This window comes from Haliotis rufescens, unplaced genomic scaffold (genome assembly GCF_023055435.1).
Source record: "Haliotis rufescens isolate VD_foot unplaced genomic scaffold, xgHalRufe1.0.p SCAF_20, whole genome shotgun sequence".
NCBI classification, from domain to species: Eukaryota; Metazoa; Mollusca; class Gastropoda; order Lepetellida; family Haliotidae; genus Haliotis; species Haliotis rufescens.
This window is the reverse complement of record NW_025963891.1, coordinates 14,703,802-14,727,320: the sequence shown is the minus strand read 5'-3', so window position 1 is coordinate 14,727,320 and position 23,519 is coordinate 14,703,802. Positions and strand designations below refer to the sequence as shown.

Below are 23,519 nucleotides of genomic sequence, written 5' to 3'. Positions count from 1 at the left end.
CCGATTGGTCAATGTACACAAGACTTATATATTCGTGTATAATACGCACTATGCGTTACGTGCACTCTTAATTATGGGCAATTAAATCCTGTAAAAATATATCTGTCGTATATATAAACATTTCAGGCTATCACCATAAACCACGAAATTAACCATCTTTCAACTCTTTCAACTCCAAAATAATATTCTAAAAAGAGTCCCCTATTTCTAATTTTGAGAGCGCCCTAGGTATTTATTACGTCGAATATGGTATATTCGGTTTTTGCAATAGTTATATATGGAAATGCTTTACTTTACTTCTGGAGTTTTAGACTTTAGAGTTAAGTGTAACATATGTATGATGACTGTTCATCTGCAGTGGGTATTTTCTCCGTTGTCTGTTGATGCCGCATTAATGGCCAGCATCAGTCTGTGTGGCACCTACAGAATGTCAAGTTGTCGTGAACTCAGATGGCATTCAGGATTTATGTCTTCTGGGAAAGAAACAGGAAGCAGTTAATGGAGCAAAGCAAGCCGACATCAAATTTAATAATGAACATCTTCCGTGGGCTTGCGTTTTTACTCATCACTAATATCTTGTTATCGATCCTTTATTATTTTTTTCAGACATATTTCTTCACAGACTCAGAGGATAAAAACTTTCAAGACAGAACAGGTAAGGCCAAAACCTATCCATTAATCGTTTGACAACCCTGCTGTCTCCATGATGAAGGAAAGTGTCTTTGATAGGCATTTAGAAGTTGGTAGAGCTTAGTGGTTAAAGTGTTCGCTCATCGAGCCAAAGACACAGGCTCGATTCCCCACATGGGTATGTGTGAAGCCCATTGCTAAAATATTGCTAAAAGCAGCGTGAAACAAAACTCACTCACTAACACTCTCACTCACTCACTCACTCACTAACACTCTCACTCACTCACTCACACCGTTTCCCGACTCCGTCCACAAGGGGCAGATAACTGTTGGTGACAAGCCTACACAATGTGTCAGTACTGCTCAACTTATCCAAAAAAAACAATATAGCATTGTTCATAGATGATTAAGGTTTTTTGTCATGCATAAATTACTTGGTGTGTGGGGGTGGGGGTGGGGGTGGGGGGGGTGGGGGGGGGGGGGGGGGTGTTCAAAAGATGTTTATGTTAAGAATTTCAAAAAAGAAATTTACTTATGAAAATAATGTGCCAAACTATTCATTCGATGTTGCTAAATGTTTGTTGACATGCGTGCCTCAATATCCTTGCCAAGAAACTGCAAAAACACTAGATTAAAGCGGCAAGGAGAGATACCAGAATCCTAAATCATCTTCCCGGGGAGGAAAGATGGTTTGTGATAGTAATAAATAGTCTTCTTGTCTTGCCCATCTTCTCCTGGTTTGACTGCCTGGGTTGATCTTTGTCTGTAGCAGTAGTTATTTTGGTCAATGTTTGGATCAGACAATTGATATGTATTATTGTGCTGGATGCTGTGCTTGCATTTGTTCTGCTGTAAATATGATCTGTTTCTTCATCATGAACAAGTGATCAGTATCTTTACTTCAGTCTTTCATTAGTCGGGAGATCAGACAAGTGTGTTTGATGCAATGTTTGGAAATATCTGCGAAGAAAGTATGAGCTGGGTTGGTTGTCTTTTCCATCATGATGAACATGTTACTGATGACCACTGTTCATTGGAATGGAACTGGATCATTTAGGAGATACATCTATTCTGTTTTAAATTTTGAGGTGGTTTATCAGTCCCAGATGAATTCTGCTATAAAATTATCAACATTCTGCGGTAAAATTATGAAAATTCTCCGGCTAAAGTTACAAACTTTGCAGTGAATTCCGTAAAAAAATGACCATTTCCCTTTAAACATTCATACAAACTCATTTTTTTCTTTAAAATGTTTAATCTCTTACATTGTGATGTTTCAAGACATGAAATTATACAAATACATATGCATAGTGTCTGATATTTATTTATTTATGTAGATCTAGATCTAGTCATAATACCGCAAGAACATTTAAAAGAGAGAATGATATATTTTTAATTCATATATATATTTATATATTCGTTTCATTGTAGGATTCATATTTAGTATGTGTGAATCACATAGAATAGAAAAGCTTGAAAATAAGGAAAATTTGTGTATTGATTGATAACAAAGGCATATTCCGAAATCTTTCTGCTATTGCGGAATTTGTCTATGACTGGTTCATCATTGATTAAACACCACTAACATTGAGTGGTGTTGATTCAAATTCTTAAAATAAAAAGAGTCCTTTTTTATTGACTCATTTTAGTCATGGTGAAATGGAAATGAACTGATTTTGTTTTAAATTTTGAGGTGGTTCATCATTGAAATTAATCTGAGATGTATTTTCTAAAACAGACTTTTAACCCTAACCTAGTCCTTCAATGTCATGGTAGAATTGATATTGAGGTGTTTGTTCAGTGTGTTCCCTCAAATTACCTGTTGAAATATTGGTATTATTATTTGTTTCAGGTGGACATATGATAAATACTAACTGCTCATCAACTCATAATAGGTAAGAACAATTATCTCACTATGTTTGAATTAAAGTTTTGATTCTTGAATGATATATTCCGGATGTGTCGCCATTCACAGTCGTAACATTACTCCGCTGTACATGCCCTCAGTCTTTGTTTAGCATATTTCCTTCCTGCTTTTGAAACAAGCAGTGTATAACTATAAGAATTGAAATGTATGGAGGTGAGGGTGTCAATGTAGTGGTCTTACTTCTATGTGACAAAAGGTACTTTTATGCACTCGTCCATTGCTTGGTCTTTCCACGATCTTCTTGGGATTCCGGATTAGAATTAGTCCTCATCCTGAATCCTGTGGAGATTCCTGATTAGAATTAGTCCTCATCCTGAATCCTGTGGAGATTCCGGATTAGAATTAGTCCTCATCCTGAATCCTGTGGAGATTCCGGATTAGAATTAGTCCTCATCCTGAATCCTGTGGAGATTCCGGATTAGAATTAGTCCTCATCCTGAATCCTGTGGAGATTCCGGATTAGAATTAGTCCTCATCCTAAATCCTGTGGAGATTCCTTATTAGAATTAGTCCTCATCCTAAATCCTGTGGAGATTCCTGATTAGAATTAGTCCTCATCCTGAATCCTGTGGAGATTCCTGATTAGAATTAGTCCTCATCCTCAATCCTATGGGGATTCCAGACTCAGTCCCCATTCTGAATCCCTATCGGGATTCCGGATTAGAATTGGTCGCAGGCAACATATGCTGGTGGTCAGGCTCAGTGACTTGGTTGATTGTGTGTCATCGTATCCTGACAGTGTGGATCGTTGCTCACAATATCAATCACTGGGTTGTCTGGTACAGACTCGATTAGTTAAAGGCTGCTGTCATATAGCTGGAATATTGTTGATTGTTGCTTGAAAACAACAGACACATAATCTCTCTTCAACTTCCAATGGTAATAGTGGATGTGAAACAAATTGCATTTGGGAATCACGGTAAAATTGAGACATTAATTCTAAGTAGCCATGAGACTGTTTGCTTCATCTTATTGCTATTATCGTGGCAGAAAAAGAAAAAAAATTCTTGTTTTGAAAATTTCTTGGTCAAAATGCATAAGCACAGGAAAGTGTCGTGAAGTACTCTTTGTCATACCAAGTTCAATTTCCATTACTTTTGAATACATTTTGCTGGAACCAGGGTAGACTCATCCATAAAACAACAACCATGAACTGACCCAGGACATATATATTGTTATCTGACTTGCATCCATGTTTGGCCCAGTCGTCTGAAGCACTGCAATTCGCTGTGCAAAGTTGTGTCCCTTGGGCACGTTAAATAAACCTCTGATTGTGGGTTCGAATCCCAGTTCGCCTGGATTATGTTTCTATGTTTCTAAGTTTGTCAGCACCATACCTGTGCTCGTGGGTTTCGCCAAAGTGGTAAATGTCTTAGACCTGCATCACTTCAGGCTTTCCTCCCACATTAAGCTGACACGCTGCGATATAACTGGAATAATGTTTTAAGCGGCGTTAAACCCAACTCACTTCTCACTCATCCATGGGTCATATAATAAGAGCTGGTCTTGTGAAATATCTTATCTTGAATACAGAAACCTTTTTGTGCTGTGAAAAAGATTGAAAAAATTTATATGAAAGTATCTTTTTTAAATTTATTTGTCTGAAGGAAAAAGTAATTTGTAATTATTTCACAAGTGAACTGCAAAATTATTTAGAATTTGATAATACTGTTGTTACATTTGTGTCGGTATGTATATAGCTGGGATTTGTCTCGGCCTGAATATTCAGCTTCACTTATGAAGCAAGTGTCTGTAAAGTTCCCAAATTAATTCACAATTTGACAGTTGATATTACTATTGTGGAGACTACTGTCATGGCTGTGTACTCTGTTATAGAGCTGACTGTAATTCACTGATAGCAGGACCAATAATGAGGTGGGGGCTTTAATACATAGTTCACATTATTGCATTGATTGCAGTGGTAAAATACTATTGTGAACAAAATTTCAATTTGTATTATTTTTTCCCAATTTGCCTGCCAAGGCCACTTGCTTAATGAGTCCCTGTATGTTTTGTGATGCTCCAGGGATTTACCTAGAATTCTACACTAAGTGCCCTTGACATGCATGTTGGGAAAAAAATGGAATATTGTTCAAAATTGGATTTTTTGTACTGTTCTTATTTTTTTCATAAATTCTGAAGAATTTTAATTTGGACCTAGGGGCCAAATATTGGCCTAAGAGCAGGTCTAGATACATCTTTGTACTCGTTAATATCATGCATCACTGCAATAGCATCTGACATTCTGTTCCAGGCAAGCATTGTGCTGTAAAATGGCCTTGGAATATGACACATTTATGGACTCAAATAAACGGTAAGCATTTTACTTGTTTTTTTATTTTGCAAACTTATGTTTCCTTTCTGTGAAACATTTGCTTGTTCGTCCTTTGTATTTTTTCCTTCAGTCTCCCAGTAATGTTATAGACTAATGTGCTGTCCTCAAATAAAGTTGTGCACATGGTTAAATGAAATATTATTATGAAGGAACCCAAGAGATCTATATGAAGAAACCAGAAAGTCTTCAAGAAAAGATGAGATGAAATATATACTGAAGGGTTTATCAGAGCAACAATTATGTCGTCTCTCTCACTAAGTCGCTCACTCACCAACAGCATTCACATCCACTAAACCACAGCATTCACATCCACTAAACCACAGCATTCACATCCACTAGCCCACCCAAACCACAGCATTCACACCCACTAGCTCTCCCAAACCACAACATTCCCATCCACTTGTTCCCCCATACCACAGCATTCCCATCCACTAGCTCACCCAAACCACAGCATTCCCATCCACTAGCTCTCCCAAACCACAACATTCCCATCCACTTGTTCCCCCATACCACAGCATTCCCATCCACTAGCTCACCCAAACCACAGCATTCCCATCCACTAGCTCACCCAAACCACGACATTCCCATCCACTAGTTCCCCTATACCACAGCATTCCCATCCACTAGCTCACCCAAACCACAGCATTCCCATCCACTAGCTCACCCAAACCACAGCATTCCCATCCACTAATTATCCCATACCACAGCATTCCCATCCACTAATTCTCCCAAACCACAGCATTCCCATCCACTAGCTCTCCCAAACCACAGCATTCCCATCCACTAATTCTCCCATACCACAGCATTCCCATCCACTAGCTCTCCCAAACCACAGCATTCCCATCCACTAGCTCACCCAAACCAAAGCATTCCCATCCACTAATTCTCCCATACCACAGCATTCGCATCCACTAATTCTCCCATACCACAGCATTCCCATCCACTAGCTCTCCCATACCACAGCATTCCCATCCACTAGCTCTCCCAAACCACAGCATTCCCATCCACTAGCTCTCCCAAACCACAGCATTCCCATCCACTAGCTCTCCCATACCACAGCATTCCCATCCACTAGCTCTCCCATACCACAGCATTCCCATCCACTAGCTCTCCCAAACCACAGCATTCCAAGCCACCACTTAGCAAGCTGTGATGTGAGTGAGCTATAGCCCTGTAGATAGCCCCTAGGAGATGAAACCCTACCCCTGCCTGTTCACATGCGGTCAAACAAGTGACATTGATGCTCTTTGTGGGAACAGAGGTTTCAGCTAGAGTAGTCACATGGCTGTCATGTGATAGGGGTACCTGAACTGTTTTTGCCCCACAAGAGGCCCATTCATCCACATCTGTTTGGAATAAATCTACTTACTTTAGTTGATGGGGTTTTCAAATCAAATAAACACAAAGTTAACCGAACTGCTTCATTGCCTTGGACTACCAACATTAAAGAAAGTATGCTTCTAGTGGAAGTTAATTTTAACGACTGGAAATAGATTTTGTCCGACAAGAAAAGAACCACAGCATTATGTGCCTCCTTAAATATTTGAAAATATTCTTAAAAACAAAAGCATCTTCAAAGTTGCACCATAAATGGCTGATAGAAATATTTATGTTATGAATTAAGAGCACCCTGGAGAAAAACACATTTGAGATTGTGTAGTCGCTGATTGTTGAAGCCAAACGGGAGGCAGTGTTGAAGACCAGAGTTGTATGACTGCTCAATGTAATATAACTTGTTGGTAATGATGTACATAGGTGATTCTCCTGTTATGCTCAGAGGGATCACAATATGATTGTTCATAGCTGAGAAAATCAATTCTTTTATGGTTGTCTTTCTCGTTTACAGAGTGTAATGATACAGACTTTTCCAAAATCAATGTTGGCGTTATAAATGTGTGTAGGACTATTTGGCAGTGTTTTATTTCTTATTTGTTTTCAATGACGTTTATCTGCACAAACCAGACACTTGTCATTTTCCCCAAGTCATGTTCTTTGGGAAATGAAAAATCCAAACTTAGACTTTTAGACTGATTTTATATGGCCCATCATGAAATGAATTACTTCTCACATGAGTTGGCCATCGATATGAAATTGCAGTAGTTTGTGAGGTGAAATGAAATTTGATTTGCTTCGAAAACTTGACAATCTATTTCTGATTGCTTGACATTCCTTGCCAAGTCCATTGAGATCAATAGTGCTGGAGTACATCAGAGAATTTCTCATCATGTAGGAGCGGAGCGTGAGGGATATCAGAGACACTGATGGCCTGGTTGGTAGGGGAGGGAGACCTGTAGTAAGAACATCTCATTGTGTAGGATGCGGAGCATGAGGGGTATCAGAGACACTGATGGCCTGGTTGGTAGGGGAGGGAGACCTGTAGTAAGAACATCTCATTGTGTAGGGAGTGGAGTGTGAGAAGTATCAGCCACTGATGGCCTGGTTGGTAGGGGAGGGAGACCTGTAGTAAGAACATCTCATTGTGTAGGGAGTGGAGTGTGAGAAGTATCAGACACCGATGGCCTGGTTGTTAGGGGAGGGAGACCTGTAGTAAGAACATCTCATTGTGTAGGGAGTGGAGTGTGAGAAGTATCAGACACTGATGGCCTGGCTGGTAAGGGAGGGAGACCTGTAGTAAGAACATCTCATGGTGTAGGGGCGGAGCATAAGTAGCATAAGGTTCAATATAAGATTGTACATGTTGTTACCCTGCCTTGCACTCTGTATGAAGAGGATAAAACAAGACAGATAAGAAATAACTGCACCTGGGAAATTAGTATAAGGTTAGGTTCTGAACATTTTCAACCCGTGAAGATCCGGGGCAGAATAGGTCTTCAGCAACGCATGCTTGCAGTAAAAGGGGACTGCTTGTCATAAGAGGCGACTAACGGGATCGGCTGGTCAGGCTCACTGTCTTGGTTGATGCATGTCATCATGTGCCAATTGCGTGGATCGATGCTTATGATGTCAATCACTGGATTGTCTGGTCCAGACTAAATTAATTACAGACCCCTGTCGTATCGCTGGAATATTGCTGAGTGCGGCATTATAGAACAAACAACCAACCCACCTAACATTTTCTATTCTATCAGATAGATATTGACAATCTTATAATGACACAGCTTTTGTTTCCAAACAATTTCTAGTAATTACTATTAAGTGGAACGTAGGGATGATGGGGAGCTTGGTACTGAAGATCAATGATTGGTGTTCTTTGTGTTGTTTCCTGGATGGAAAGATGTAAGTGATTACCCCCAGCGTACATGATGTATGTACAGTGCACATGTCAGCGTTACGGTGTGGATATGATTAGGTGGTTGCAAAGCAGTCTTTCACGTTTCATTAAACTTACATCTACATGGATGTCAGAAAGTTTGCGGAGGTTATCAATCCTTGTGGTTCTGTTTTCTGCATGTGGTTGTGATTGAACATTTTTAAATTGTCAGTTGCTGTTTGTTTGGGGAAATCTTTGCCTGCATATGTAAACATTTTGAAACCCAAACTATTTAATGCTGGCAAACAGCGTGGTGATAGCACCAGCCAGTGTTTGGTGGGCATGCTGAAGACACAGGTTCGGATCCCCACATAGGTACAATGCATGATGTTCAACCCAGCTGCCCCTCTTATTGCTGGAGTATCCTTTTCTAAAAGTGTCATGACATATGCACATACAGTATGAAAAGTTATTCAAATATGTACTACGAATCCTTTCGAGATGAAAAAAGTGTGCCTACTTGAAAGTTCAGACCGCCCATGTCTGAGTGCCTTTGCTCAAAGATTCACTTTTAACAATGACATTTCTACCAATAACAAGCGGAAAGTTAAAGCGCATGCATAATGGTGAGTACATTAATGATAGCAGAACATGTCCAATGTTAGCACCCTGTTGACATCGGGAGGGCCACTAGGGAAGTCAAAAACATATTGCCAAGGAATTACAAATAGACCTGAGTAAGTCCCAAGAGGGCAAACTACGAATTGACTACCCAGTTCTCTGTCAATCATAGGGGCACGGGTGGCCCAGTCGTCTAAGGCGCCGCGATTCGCTGTGCAGAGTTGCGTCCCTTGAGCACGCCAGAAACCTATGATTGTGGGTTCGAATCCCGGTTCGCCCCGATTATGTTTCTAGGTTTGTCAGCACCATACCCGTGCTCGTGGGTTTCACCGAAGTGGTAAACGTCTGAGACCTGCATCACGTTGGGCTTTCCTCCCACATTAAGCTGACACGCCGCGATATAACTGGAATACTGTTAAAAGCGGCGTTAAACCCAACTCACTCACTCACTCTGTCAATCATAGCTATTTGGGGAGATCCACCACAACACAGTACAATGTTTCACAAGTGACCGACTCGAGGCCTTGTGACCGTGTCTGGCCCTAGTATAGAGTGAAGATGTCAGTCAACCTGTCTTCCCTGAGTAGCATTGTACAGGAGAAAGCTTTCACCATTGGTTCAATGGCTCAGTATCCTACCTCAAAAGGTAGCTATATCTGATATTTTGCTGACATTGTCGAACACTTCAGTGTGTGAAACCACTGTGAAGCAAACTAGCACCTGCTTCCATTGAAACTGTTCAGTGTTTTTTCACTTAACCTTCTTGAAATGTTACATTTAAAAACATGGGTGTGAATAAGTGATGATTCATTTTGAGACAAAAAATACATCGATGGCTGTTTAATCTCATCTGTGTAGACTTTGTTGTGAAGATTTCAGATTTTTCTTGATGTTTTTCTCTCCTGTGAAACAAATTGCCTTACTTGACAGTATTGCAGACAAAGTCTAGCCTTTTCAGTGCAATTATGTTATAAAAAATTAGCACCATGAAACACTTTTCCCTGCTGTTTCCATTCAAACGTTAAGGACACACTTTGCTCCTCAAATTAGAAATTTCTGCGATTCCCAAGGCAACTCAAGTATGAGACATTTATACTTAAGGGGCTGGATTAATGCTAATTTCTGTCTCTGCGATTATAATTTTCAGAGTTGAAAAGAAATAGCATTGATTTTAGATAATTTGTGTCTTTGAAGTGTACGCTTTGAAGTCTCTATTAGATTACAAAAATTTGTCGACTTAGTCTTGCGTGCTGCTGGTAAAACACCGAATTTGTCTGACAATGTCAAGAAATCTCTCAATAATGAAAATTGAAAATTCATGATGAGGAAAGATGTGACTTATATTTTTCTGTGGATTTATTGTAAAAATTGTCAAATAATGAATGTCAGATCTGCCAGGACATTTTTAGATGAAAAAAGATGAATTTTGTAGAACTTGGCTAAAATTATTTCGCAACATTTCTTGTGGGCACCTAGGCTATGAATTGTTATGAATCTTTTATGTGTATGCAGTATCAAATGTTAAATCTTATGTATGCAGTACAACACAGGGTTCAGACAATCCCATGTTTATCTGGTGTATGTTAAGTTGCATGGACAGTCTGCCAATGTTTAGACAGTGTCTTTGGCGCTTGGTCATAATTGTTTTCCTGATGAATATGTTCACATTTCTCACTGCTGGCTGTCGAGTCAGGGTATAAGTTATCCGTGTACATATGGTGTGCAAGTATTCCCCCTACAGTATAGAGTGACCAGGAATTACTGTGCTGAATACACTAGAGGGCGAGGAAACAGTGACTTCAGGAAACATAAAGCGAGGGAATGTTTCATAATAGCTAAGCCAGCATGACATAGACACCTCTAAGTTTGCCACTAAGCCTTGTTCTGTTGGCTGGTACATTCAGCTCATGGTAATCACTTTTGGCAGCATAAGTAGTCGACTTCTTTCACCAGACTGCTTGATAAGTTGAAATGTTCTTGGACACATTTCAATGTCAGTTGCCACCATGGTGGAGGGTTGTGGACAGTGAGAGAGTGTGTCTGGGTTGAACCCTGCTTTTAGCTGTATTTCCGAAATATCAGGGCAGGGACACATGGAATGTGCGTCACACAAGGTGGGGATGGGTTCGAATCCCAGATTTCCCCCAGTAATGTTGTGTGGTATTACTTTGTAGTTCTGGAGCGGTGGGGTAGCCCTGTGGTTAAAGTGTTCGCTCATCACACCGAAGACCTGGGTTCGATTGCCCATATGAGTATGATGTGTGAAGCCCATTTCTGGTGTCCCCTGCCGTGATATTGCTTGTTAAAATATATCGCCAAATGAGAGAGTTACAATGTTGCAATGATACTCTTGGTATACCAGATCAGCGTTAGAAGTTGGCACTAGTCCTGTAGTCCTTGCCAAACTGCCCAATAGTTAAGGTATCATAGGGACGAGTAGAAATGTGCCATTTTTAAGGGTTTTGCTATATGTTATTATTATAAGGACTAGTGGACTAAATATGTTAGTTTCTACCCCTGCAGATCACCATTAAAACTTCCAAATGTATGGATGTTTAGTACATTTCAAAAGGGAAATGCATACTCTCTCCTCCTCTCCCCCCCCCCCCCCCCCCCCCCCCCTACAAACAGACAGACAGTCATCTGCAAAGCACAATGACATTCATATGGAGAATATAATTTTCATTTTGAGACGATAAGACATCAAATGATCCGGGTGTTTAACTGAAAGGCATGCTTGGATGAATAAAATCAATGTTAAGAAATAATTTAATTATGGGCACAGGACTGTAGATTGCTGTGTTTATTATTGCAGCAAGTTCTGACAAAAGAGAAGCATTTGTTAGTTAGCTCTTATTGTGATAGAGCTGACGTAAGCATCATCGACTTGCGACGCATGTCAGCACCACGTATAGGCATAGTGATGTTCTGAGCATCCAGGATGGAGACCTGTAGACTTGTTTATTTCTAATAGGCCTGACTGATCACAAGCATCAATGATTAATTTGCTTAGTAAAGACATCACATGTATTTTTCAAGCGTGCTTCATGTTTTTATAGAATTAATGGCTTTCTACCTGTTTGCCTTTGTTGTTGTAGGGTGGTCTGTTTCAGTGCTGACGTGATAGGTAATTGTGGCAGCTGTTAATTACTCATCATTAGACCATATTCCAGCTGCTGTAGACTGAACTTGAATTCATTTCTGCTCTATTCACAAATATGATAATATTTTTTGTATATTAGTAAATATCAATAGCTCTTGCTGGCAGTATTGCCATGTTTATTTATATCTCTCGGACATTATGTAACATACTATTCAAAAGTAAGGACCACCCGATTCTTTCGTATTACTAGAGTTAATCTGTCATTCCTTGTAGTAATATGAAAGATTTGGGTGGTGCTTAACTTCTGTTGAGTTGCATACATATTCCCTTTAGGTTATAATGTAGGTACACCTGTGGATCTCTAATCCCTAAGATTAATTTGTTTGTTGTTTAACAATTGGAATTGACTACCTGATCCGTTTAGTTGCCTCTTTACGACAAGTGTAGGTTGCTGGAGACCTATATTCTTTCCCGGATTCCCCATGGGTGTAACCCTTAAAAGAAATGTATTGCATTATAGAACATATGTGTGGCAAGTCACGTGCAACGTCAGTGTGTCGACGAGCAGGTGGAGCATTATTCTTGGCTGTTGTCAGATGGTCTATTGACAAGGATGGAAAACATGAGTTACCAATGGCTTCAACTAGTATTGATGCCCGATATGTCTGTGTCCCTGATCCTGGTCAAAGGAAACGTCGGTGTCAACAGTGGTGAATACATACTCGGCCGTTCATAATGTCCTAGAGGTTGAAGATCGGATGCATCTGCTTGACTGCGGTCTCTCGACTTACTGGAATATAAATTTAGAATATAAGGAGCTAACTGCTGCCAGTTATAATTATATTGTGATTAATTGGGAGTACTGAGATATACAATTACTTTATTATTCCCTGGCCGGCGAGGGATACAGGATCAGTGTTCATTCATCAGTCCTTCCTATTGTCTGTCTGTCCATCCAGTTTTCAAAGGAGACAAATATTCTATAAACTACTTAAGTTAGTGAAATGAATTTTTACACACTAATGTAACTGGTCATGATCTCAGATGAGTTTGAAAATTGGTGTCGTAAATTCATTTTTTACAGAGTAATGGTCCTTGCTCCATGCTTTTCAAGTTAGTGCATGTTGCGTGAAAGGGGGACAAGTTTTCTCAGAAACTACTGAAGTTACATGAATGAAAGCGTGCATGCTTTTCTAAGAGATACTTGTCAAAACTGAGTTCCAAAATTGGCTCCGTAAGTTTTTTTGTTTACAGAGTTATGGCCTTTGATCCGTGTTATTTTACATGCCGCATAGTGTCTGCAATGGGGATATGTTTTCTCAGAAACTACTGAAGTTGGGTTATGTAAGAGATACTTATCAAGACTGAGTTATTTTTCCAGAGAACGAGCCTTTTGTGTGTATTAATTTCACATTTAGTCACTTTTTCTGATGACAAAGTGGCCCAAGTACCTATCACTTTTTAAGGCTTTATTTTATAAATAAACGAGTGGGAGATGTTTATCATACAATAAATCACTGCAGGGAGAATAAGCCATGAGGGGTGCAGTGTTTGTTTCTTATATGAGATATCAACATTAAGTACAGCCTCTTTAAGGATGATAATAAAATGTACAAGCTTTAAAAATATTTACCCGTATTTAAATAATGATGACTCCCTCAATATAATTCAATCTCGGCAGTGCCGGACAACTCCATGTTATGCACGGATGGGTAATCCCCGCATAGTCTCACAATCCTCACATCGATTACCTTTTATTATCTTTTCTCCCAATACTGATTGTCATATCTCTCCCGCTTTTGGATGCCATCGTTTGGTCATCACGTTTATCTGAGTTGCCCAGCTACATCTATGGGGAACAACTCACTAGACAATCCCCTCTCAAAAATAACTTTGTCCACTATACAACGTAATCAAGTTCGAATTCCAGAAATGACGTCATGATAGCACAATGTTTTATCGTGAAATTAACCATGCTTCATTCTTCATTGTTCTTTGTGAATCATGTAGCTATCTTATATAGGGGTATCAATGTTTAACTGAGGCATGGCATATTTGTGGGCTAGCAAATGAACTTGGCATTAGTTTAGGTTTGACACACGGATGCGTGCACATCACCATGGAAGCGACATCAAATCCATTCACTCACCTATCAATTTCTGTACGGGGGTTACGGGTTGCCCAATCGTCTAAGGCGCCGCGATTCGCTGTGCATAGTTGCGTCCCTTGGGCACGTCAGAAACCTATGATTGTGGGTTCGAATTCCGGTTCGGACGATTATGTTTCTAGGTTTGTCAGCATCATACCCGTGCTCGTGGGTTTCACCAAAGTGGTAAACGCCTGAGACCTGCATCACTTCGGGCTTTCCTCCCACATTAAGCTGACATGCCGTGATATAACTGGAATATTGTTAAAAGCGGCGTTAAGCCAACTCACTCACTCATTTCTGTACCAGTATTTGAGAAATTAAACATGAGACTCAAAGGATCCTACTGTTAAAAATTAAAGAATTACAGGGTCCATAGATTCAAATACTATAGCATGAAACCATTACCTCGTTTTATTGTTAACACAGTATGATGTTTTATGAAGTGTATAGAGCTAGGATGCAAGCTGGTAGTTTTCTCGGCTGCTCTCTGTCATTGTGTAGTAAAGAAGGCGATTATATGGTTATTGACTTAATTCCCTGACTTGACAGATCATGGTGCAACCAACACATAGACTAGAATCCACTCTGTGTACATGTCAAAGTAAATATCGTAAGTAAAAAAAAGGATGGCAAGTAGCAAATCTAAATTGCTCCCCGTATTGTCTGCTACTGACAGTTCTTTGACAAATTTACAAATAAAAGTTCGTGTTTGTTATCTTCACATGGAACCCACGATAAATTACAGCAAGTGTTATATGAATTTGGACTAAGCAGAATAAAATGCTGAATAGATTCATTTTTTGTACTATGTTTGGAAATAGACATGCTACTTGAAAATATATGCTTGTAAAATATTTCTTCTCTAATTTCTTGCCATAAATGCCTCATGTATTTATTTGTACACAATATAGTATCGAGACATCTAGTTGTATTGTACAGAATATATTGCAAGTAATTAGTACAGCAATATAATACCATGAGCAGACACTGTGTGAGCCCATGTCCTTAGCTTGCAACTCCTGTAGTATATATATGCTCTCATCTCAACACTGCAAGCCAGTGAACCTTTGATGTCGGAAATGAGGATGAATTACTTTTGAATTTAATTGTCAGTTGACTTTCATTCATATCATGTTCGGTCATAAACAACTTCTGCCTGGGAGATGCCATTTTGTCATTAAGTGCTCATGGATCTTGAGATGGAAGTGGTGAGATATGACTGGTCCGCTACTGTACGGCTGTAGTGGCTGTAGTGGCTGCCAATGATGCTGTCGAGGACAGCTGGCTAACCCAGGAGATGGCCCCATGGTCAGATGAGGATTGTTAGAGTGAAGTTAATGAAGTTAACATGAAGTAAATGATGTTAACATGAAGTAAATGAAGTTAACATGAAGTAAATGAAGTTAACGTGAAGTAAATGATGTTACATGAAGATTACATGGATAAGTATGCAGTCCTTGGATGAAGGAGTGGCTCCAGGAAGACGATTTCTTTGACCTGGCAGATCACGGCACTTCAGACTGCCAATGGGACCAAGAAAAAAAAATGGCCATCCTTTCTGTGGGTTTCCTTGGCTCACTATTCTCTATATTACATGCTCCTATGTTCTGAAACACAGTCCTCTAGTCTGATACATTGTCCTATAGTCTGATACATGATCCTCTATTCTGATACATGGTCTTATTTTCTGGTACTTGATCCTCTATTCTGATACATGGTCTTATATTCTGATATATGGTCTTATATTCTGATACATGGTCTTATATTCTGATACATGGTCCTCTATTCTGATACATGGTCTTATATTCTGGTACTTGATCCTCTATTCTGATACTTGATCCTCTATTCTTATACATGGTCTTATATTCTGATACATGGTCTTATATTCTGATTCATGGTCTTATATTCTGATACATGATCCTCTATTCTGATACATGGTCTTATATTCTGGTACTTGATCTTCTATTCTGATACATGGTCTTATATTCTGATATGGTCTTATATTCTGATACATGGTCTTATATTCTTTTACATGATCCTCTGTTCTGATACATGGTCTTATATTGATACATGGTCATATATTCTGATACATGATCCTCTATTCTGATACATGGTCTTATATTCTTATGCATGGTCTTATATTCTCATACATGGTCATGTTCACAGATAATTTAAATCAGTCAGAATCTGTCATATTCTATTGCAGTTACTCTGGTTCAAGTATGTTACTGGTTCAAGGGATATACTAGTCTGTCTTACAGACCCTGATACAAATATATCAAATACAGCCCATGCAAGTCTATAATGTTTGGCAAGTCTAGATTACTGCAGTATCAGGAAGAGAGTCTCTGGGTTCTTTTTTTATTAAATTGTTATTAAGATAAAAACTTCTTTTTTTTCTATACGATATGTTCATTTCAGAGACTAGATGTTAGTCTAGGGATATACTTTTAATATTATTAACTGGGGTTATAGCAATGCACATTGTTGAGATATTATACATTTTTTTACAATAAGCAGTGGCTAATACCTAGCACAAAATACTATTTGACAATAAGGATTACTTTCCATACCAATTTACACGTAACCTTACATTTACATGTGTTGTTTTGTATCAATAAATGACTTTGTGATGTGATACTGGTATCCTGTCTGGTTAAGTGTTCACCCCTACGGCCAGCAACTCTGCGGTTACCATGTCAAGACTTTCCCTGCATCATCAACAACTGGCCTGGCTGAGACTGTCAGCTGCTATAGCAGCATCAGCATCTACACTTGATGAATGTCAAAGACACTTTAGTAGCTGTGCTTCGCTAATCTGCAACAAGATGGCAGATAATACCAGTATTCAGGATTGCTTGTCGTGTCTGAGATATGCTTACCATTGACGCTGCTGGTCTTGATGGATTGCACCAATATTGGGTTAGGATGCCATGGAAAGATGGAGTAGGTGTCAGTTTGAATTGTGTATGATAAGTTGGATTGAGGTATAATATACATATTATTCATGTCACAGATGGGAATAGCCCTGTGATAATATTATTGTCGTCATCTTTCCCGGCAGGCTACTGATTTCTTCTTGGAAACTATAAGAACTTGTATCGTGCTACATTTATGTGATACAAAGAGTAGTTCAACTCGAGGATGAAGTAAAGTTGATTTTGATGGATTGTCCTTTACATACCAGTGCTTAAGTCTTTGAAAGACTTTACATTAAGTTTCTAGAACAATGATTCATGAAACTTTTGTTCAGATCTTATAAAATTGGCATTAGTTTGGACTTGTACAAGCAGAGATACTAGGGCTGCAACGAATACACTGTGAGACGAATATAGGGCAACGGATACGAATAGCAATTCACGAATACAATAACAAGTCAGCAGTTGATGTATTATTTGTTGTAATCAGTGAAACAATAACAACATAAATTATTTGACATTAATATATTATACATTTATATACTGCACTTATCCAGGAACTAGTATCTGCACAAATGCGACAATGACCAGTGACAACAATACTGTCAAATTAAATATTATGAGAGTGTTGTCTTTTGAAGACATCTATGCATATAATATGTTCTCATGGATATTTTTAGGTACAAGGTATGTAATTGCACATGACTGCATATTCATAAATATTCGATTCTAGTGGCCACAAATAACGAATTTAATTCATGAATGGATACGGTTCGATTCACTGAATACGCGAGTGAATTGTACCAGCCCTAAGAGACACCACACCCACACCACACCACACCACACCACACCACACCACACCACACCCAAACCACACTACACACCACACCACATCACATCACACCACACCACATCACGCCACACACCACACCACACGCCACACACCACACCACACCACACCACACCACACCACACCACACCACACCACACCACACCACACCACACACCACACCACACGCCACACACCACACCACACCACATCACGCCACACACCACACCACACCCACACCACACCACACCACACCACACCACACCACACCACACCCAAATCACACTACACATCACACCACACCACACCACACCACATCACGCCACATGCCACACACCACGCCACACACCACGCCATACCACATACCACACACCACACCACACCACACCACACCACACCACACCACACCACACCACACCACACACCTCACCCCTGAAAAGTTTAAAATTCTACTCGCTTGAGATTCTGCACTAAACAAATTAACGGGGGCAAGCAGACTGGTGCCATTTACCTACCAGAACTGTTAGCCATGTACCCAGAGAATCTGGTAATATTTACACACACAAAGTTTTTGTATGAAATACTTCGCTCATTTGTATCTCGTGAAGAGTTCAGTATGAGCAAGGGAACAGAATGGTGTCTATAGACAGAGCCAATTGCTACGCCCTGAACAGTGGCTTTAAGAGACTTCTGTTGCTGTCTCCAGACCAGTACTTAAAGTCATGAACTGATGTCCCATGGGGGGAGCAGCTCCATTAGGATCCCACCTGCCCCTCCCAGACCAGCATCACGAGCCATTTGTCACCATGGTGATGGCCAGATAATCATGTTTACCTTCCACCTACTTACTAAAAAACACCTTCCTTGGTGTTGGAAAAATTGCAACACTGGAAGTGTATAATTATTACTTCGTGCTGAATAACAAGTATTTTTGTAACAATTTGTTTGATGTGGATTTGGACAGGAGACAGCCTTTGTTTAGTTTGGGTTGACTATTTCATGAACGCCTGTGTTTGACATGCTCTATCACATGCTCTAGTCCCATGAATAGATGTGATCATGTGATTCTTGACATTGTAGCTGTTTGGGAAATCATTAAAAAAAATTCTTCGTATTGATGTTAAAGTTGCTATTGTGGTGAGTTTAGTCGAGGGCTGGGATCTCCAGCTGAAAGTGTGCGAGTGTTGGTAGTGTTAGGCAGACAAAGAACCAGATGTGGTAAAACACATTTCTTTGCTGAATTTTTTTTACAAAAAATAAATTAAGACTGACAAATTGCAGCACCAATCAAATCAGAAAGATAAGGGTGCTGTTTTAGAATTGTTATAGATTGTAGATTAGGACATTATGGATCACAACAAAAGTCCCATTTTTCAAATCTAGAAGTTGAGGGAGCTTGAACAGGGCAAAGAATACAAATAATCTATTTATCCATGGGTGATGAGACAGCTCCCAGTCAGATCAAGGACAAATTCAGTTATTTAGATGGCTACACTTTCGGAAACCTATTCTTGTGCTTCTGTAGTTTGTCTGTAACATAGCTAAATGTGGTATAAAACCCAACACGCTCCCGTTCCTATAAAATATAGCATTCTTGTAGCCAGTGTCCTTTATCCATAATCAATCTCTATGTTTGCATACGAAGTCTGGCTTTCAGTTGCTTTTTCCCTTCTTCAGAACTAAAAAAATCTATGAAAACAGAATTGTCCGTACCATGCATACAGTGCATGTGCCATGTAAACATTCATGTCTATGTGTTGTATTTGAAATTTAGAGATCATCTTTATGTGAGAATGTCAAATTACAAAAAGACTTAATTCCAGTGGGTTTCTTTTGTTTCAGATGGTTCTGCCATGTCGATGATGATACCTATGTAAACATTCCACAACTGCTGAAGCTGCTGCAGGGCTACAACCATACCCAGGACTGGTACCTAGGCAAGCCCAGCCTCAGACACCCCATAGAGATCATGGACAGAGATCACCCTGGGGTGAATACATTACTTTCTCATAATTTGCAATCTGCCAAACACTTTTTGAGAATCCTAACTGAACTTGGAGCTCAGCATCTTTCACACAGGGTAGAATTTACAACAAATTCATATGTAGCCAGCTGGTCTTGCTGCTTTCAAAAGTAAGTGGCCCTTCTCCAAACTAACTGGCCCAAAACTAAACGTTGGAGGCCAATACTGAGTTATCATGTCTCCAAAAGTTTTAGAGCTCCTCACCCCTAAAATGTCATTTCCTGCACGCAGAGATTAAATCTTGGCTTCCGTTTGTGGTGGTTTTATGAGCAAATAAAGATGTTGTTGTACAGAGCATTACAAAATGGCTGCCGTTTGTGTCATTCTAACGAGGTGATCTTTGAGTCAATCATTCACATGACCTCATCCCACCTAAATATTTCATTGAAATTACGTGATTTACAAGCATGATTTTCCAACTTAAAAAAGTTAAACATACACAGAGAAAGGGTGACTAGCCACACGGGCCATCTACTGAGCCTTATGTAATTTTTACTGGCCACGGGTCAACGGGTCAGCAGTTAAATCATTTAGTATTATGAATGTGGACTGTTATTAGCTGAACTTACTAGACCAAACAGAATTTTGCTAAACTGAGGCTTCGGATTAGTGGCTAAATTCCAAGAATGCTTTGGGGTCCAATGGATAGAGCATCTGCCCGGAGTGTGGAAGGTCGGTGGTTCGATTCCTGGCTGCATCAAACTAAAAGACTTTAAGAGATGACATTCAGCATTAACAATGGACTAGTTGATTAGAAGTCAGTATACTGTGGTTGAGCGAGGTATCTGTGTTAACTGTGGCATCTCATTGGGCTAGCACTATTAAACCAACATTAGTTCAGACTAGTACAGGCAGATATTGCTGGTATATTGCCTAGTGTGTAGCCTACTTCTGGTGTCCTCTGTCCTGATATTGCTGGTATATTGCCTAGTGTGTAGCCTACTTCTGGTGTCCTCTGTCCTGATATTGCTGGTATATTGCCTAGTGTGGAGCCTACTTCTGGTGTCCTCTGTCCTGATATTGCTGGTATATTGCCTAGTGTGGAGCCCACTTCTGGTGTCCTCCACCCTGATATTGCTGGTATATTCGTCAAAGCGCCTTATAACTATACTCACTCATTGAAATCTTAGCTAAGTTTACAAACCCTAGAGTAAACAGACCTAGACGAGACGGCAGACAATGTTAAGATCAAGAGTCACGGCTTGAGCTGTTGTTGAAGCATCATCTAAAATGGATAATTGAACAGGACATTATAACTCAATATTGTCCCCCCATTTGACAGCTGAGTAATAAGCATGGGACAGATAATATGAAAACTCTTTCAGTATTTAGAAATCGGAAGCTTCATCATCACTTAGGAACTAGCACGACTGATTGAGGTATTGGATGCCTGAACCAACTCAATTTACTGTATTGATTGTGTGTCTATTCATGTTAGGCACAGATGCTACTGTGTGGAGTCAGATAATGTAGACGTTTGTTGTAGCAATTAAGTCTTTGGGGGAATAAAAATGTATTTTCTGTTCCAACAGTTGATTAGAAACCTTGTGGGGATTCTGCTATTCTGATGTGTTACAGAAGAAAATCATTAAGCTGCGATGGTTACTGATGGTTCAATTATCAACATTGCAAGCACTACATCTGTGGCCATGATCGCTCTGCCATAGACAAAAGGCACTCCGGATTGTCTAGCACAAAGACACCAATTAGGGTCTCATTATGAACATAGGCTTATAATTAACAAAGTTACATGGCAGGACACAGCCGCTCCCAGTGACATGGTTTTATCTTTGTCTCACATGGAGTACTGGAGAGGAATGGTCGGCTGTGTCATATCAAAAGGTGTTACAAGATGGTACTTATTGTTATCCTGCCTGGCGCTCACCTTAAGGGGATAAAACAAGGAATGGTCAGCTCAGATTCAGTATGCTGAGTGCATGTTAGAAATTGGCACTAGTCCTGTAGTCCTTACCAAATGCCCAATAGTAAAGGTACCCTAAGAACTAGTAGAAATTGGCTCGTTTTAAGGGTTTTGCTATATGTTATCATTATAAGGACTAGTGGCCAAAAACTGTTAGTTTCTAAGCCTGTGAGTGGGGTATCCATGTTAAACTGGTGCATGGAATCTCAGTGGGCTAACACTATAGAACCACTAGTCCAGACCAGCACAAGCAGCAACACACAGGCAGACAAATGCAGGGGTGAGAATTCCCTGCAGATCCATGAATTTTAGCGACCACAAATTTGTTGAAATCTAATCTCTTCCCTCATAAACACCTTAAGTTATGGACCATGCTCCATTACAAAGGCGTTTCAGATGAAAAGGAAAATATCCATTCTCATCCATGCATATGCATGTCACCATATAATTGCAATAATCTTGTACGCAATGTTGAACCCCATTTCACCTCACATGGAGTAATGCTTGCCATTCTTCAAAATTATCTGTTTAACATAACTGCAGGAAGGCTCATGAATTGATTCTAACGTAGGGTAATTCCTATTTCATGATGTCAATCAGGGATGTTCACATGATCGATTATGATGTGAAATTGATTGGCTACCCTAAAAGGATGCAATTATTGATCACAATGTCCATTATCAATTGTCAGGATAGATGATAAAGTGACAACTTCATGAGGAAAATGAGCACCTTGGGCTGTTAATTTCTTGCAAACAGACAGTGTATTTACCAGTAGAAACGATTGATGACTCGATACATGAAACTGATTGCAACTTGTGATCACTGACAGTGTTCCCCACACTTGTATAGTGATGGTTTCAATAATGAATATGGAAGGTCAATGGCTTGTTCAGTTAATGCTTAAGGCATTATCATTGCACACAAGGCCCAGAGAAACTGTATTGCCCCAATTCAGCATCACCTCCAGTAAGTGTTAGTGTGACATTTGTGTCCATGAAGTAGAGCCAAGATTGCTCAGTATTCAGTGGCCCAAGACTCCCCAGTAGAGGGACGTGTTGGTTGGTTGGTTTGTTGTTTAACGCCGCACTCAGCAATATTCCAGCTATATGACGGCGGTCTGTAAATAACCGAGTCTGGACCAGACAATCCAGTGATTAATATCATGAGCATCGATCCACGCAATTGGGATCGATGACCTGCAGCAACCAAGTCAACGAGCCTGAACACCCGATCCCGTGAGTCACCTTTTACGACAAGCATAGTCACCTTTTACGGCAAGCGTGGGTTGCTGAAGACCTATTCTACCCCGGAATCTTCACAGGTCAGAGGGACGTGTAGAAAGAACCCTTACTTCGTCATGGGATATGTGACCCAGACAATCATTGTCAAGTCAACTGACCCTTGTAATCATGGCATTTTGATTTAGGAATATTGAAGAATATTTGACAGATGAAACAGATAATGATCGATTTTTGAAAATGTTTGAACTATAATTAGTAATGTAATTCTGTTTGATTTCCAAGAATTGTTTACTATTCAGTAAAAACTATATAAAAAATCAATGGCTCAGCTTGATGATTAAACATTAGACATCAGGTACAAGACCAAGGAATAGTGTAATGGCTCCCATTATTGTCGAGGCTTCTAGAAAACGGTTTCATGCAACTGTGGAACAATGTGGGACATTATGACCTGTTTGTTGACAGTATTCCAGAGACAAAAAACTATAGATTTGGAAATAAAGATCTTGATGCATCTCAGACATTAATTCTTCAAGAGCTCCTGTACTGTCTGATCACAATGCGATCACGTAGATAAGATAGTATTTACATACTTCCTGGACAGATCA

General features: G+C 39.7%; 1 protein-coding gene across 1 annotated transcript in view; it reads left to right on the top strand.

Annotated features, from left to right (window-relative positions):
• LOC124132242 (fringe glycosyltransferase-like) overlaps nt 1–23,519 on the top strand; it is a 62,012-nt gene that overhangs the window by 3,764 nt on the left and 34,729 nt on the right. The window contains exons 2-5 of the mRNA XM_046496049.2: nt 607–655; nt 2,483–2,525; nt 4,812–4,871; nt 19,566–19,713. Coding sequence (XP_046352005.1) covers nt 607–655; nt 2,483–2,525; nt 4,812–4,871; nt 19,566–19,713 — 300 coding nt within the window. The remainder of the gene's footprint in view (nt 1–606; nt 656–2,482; nt 2,526–4,811; nt 4,872–19,565; nt 19,714–23,519) is intronic.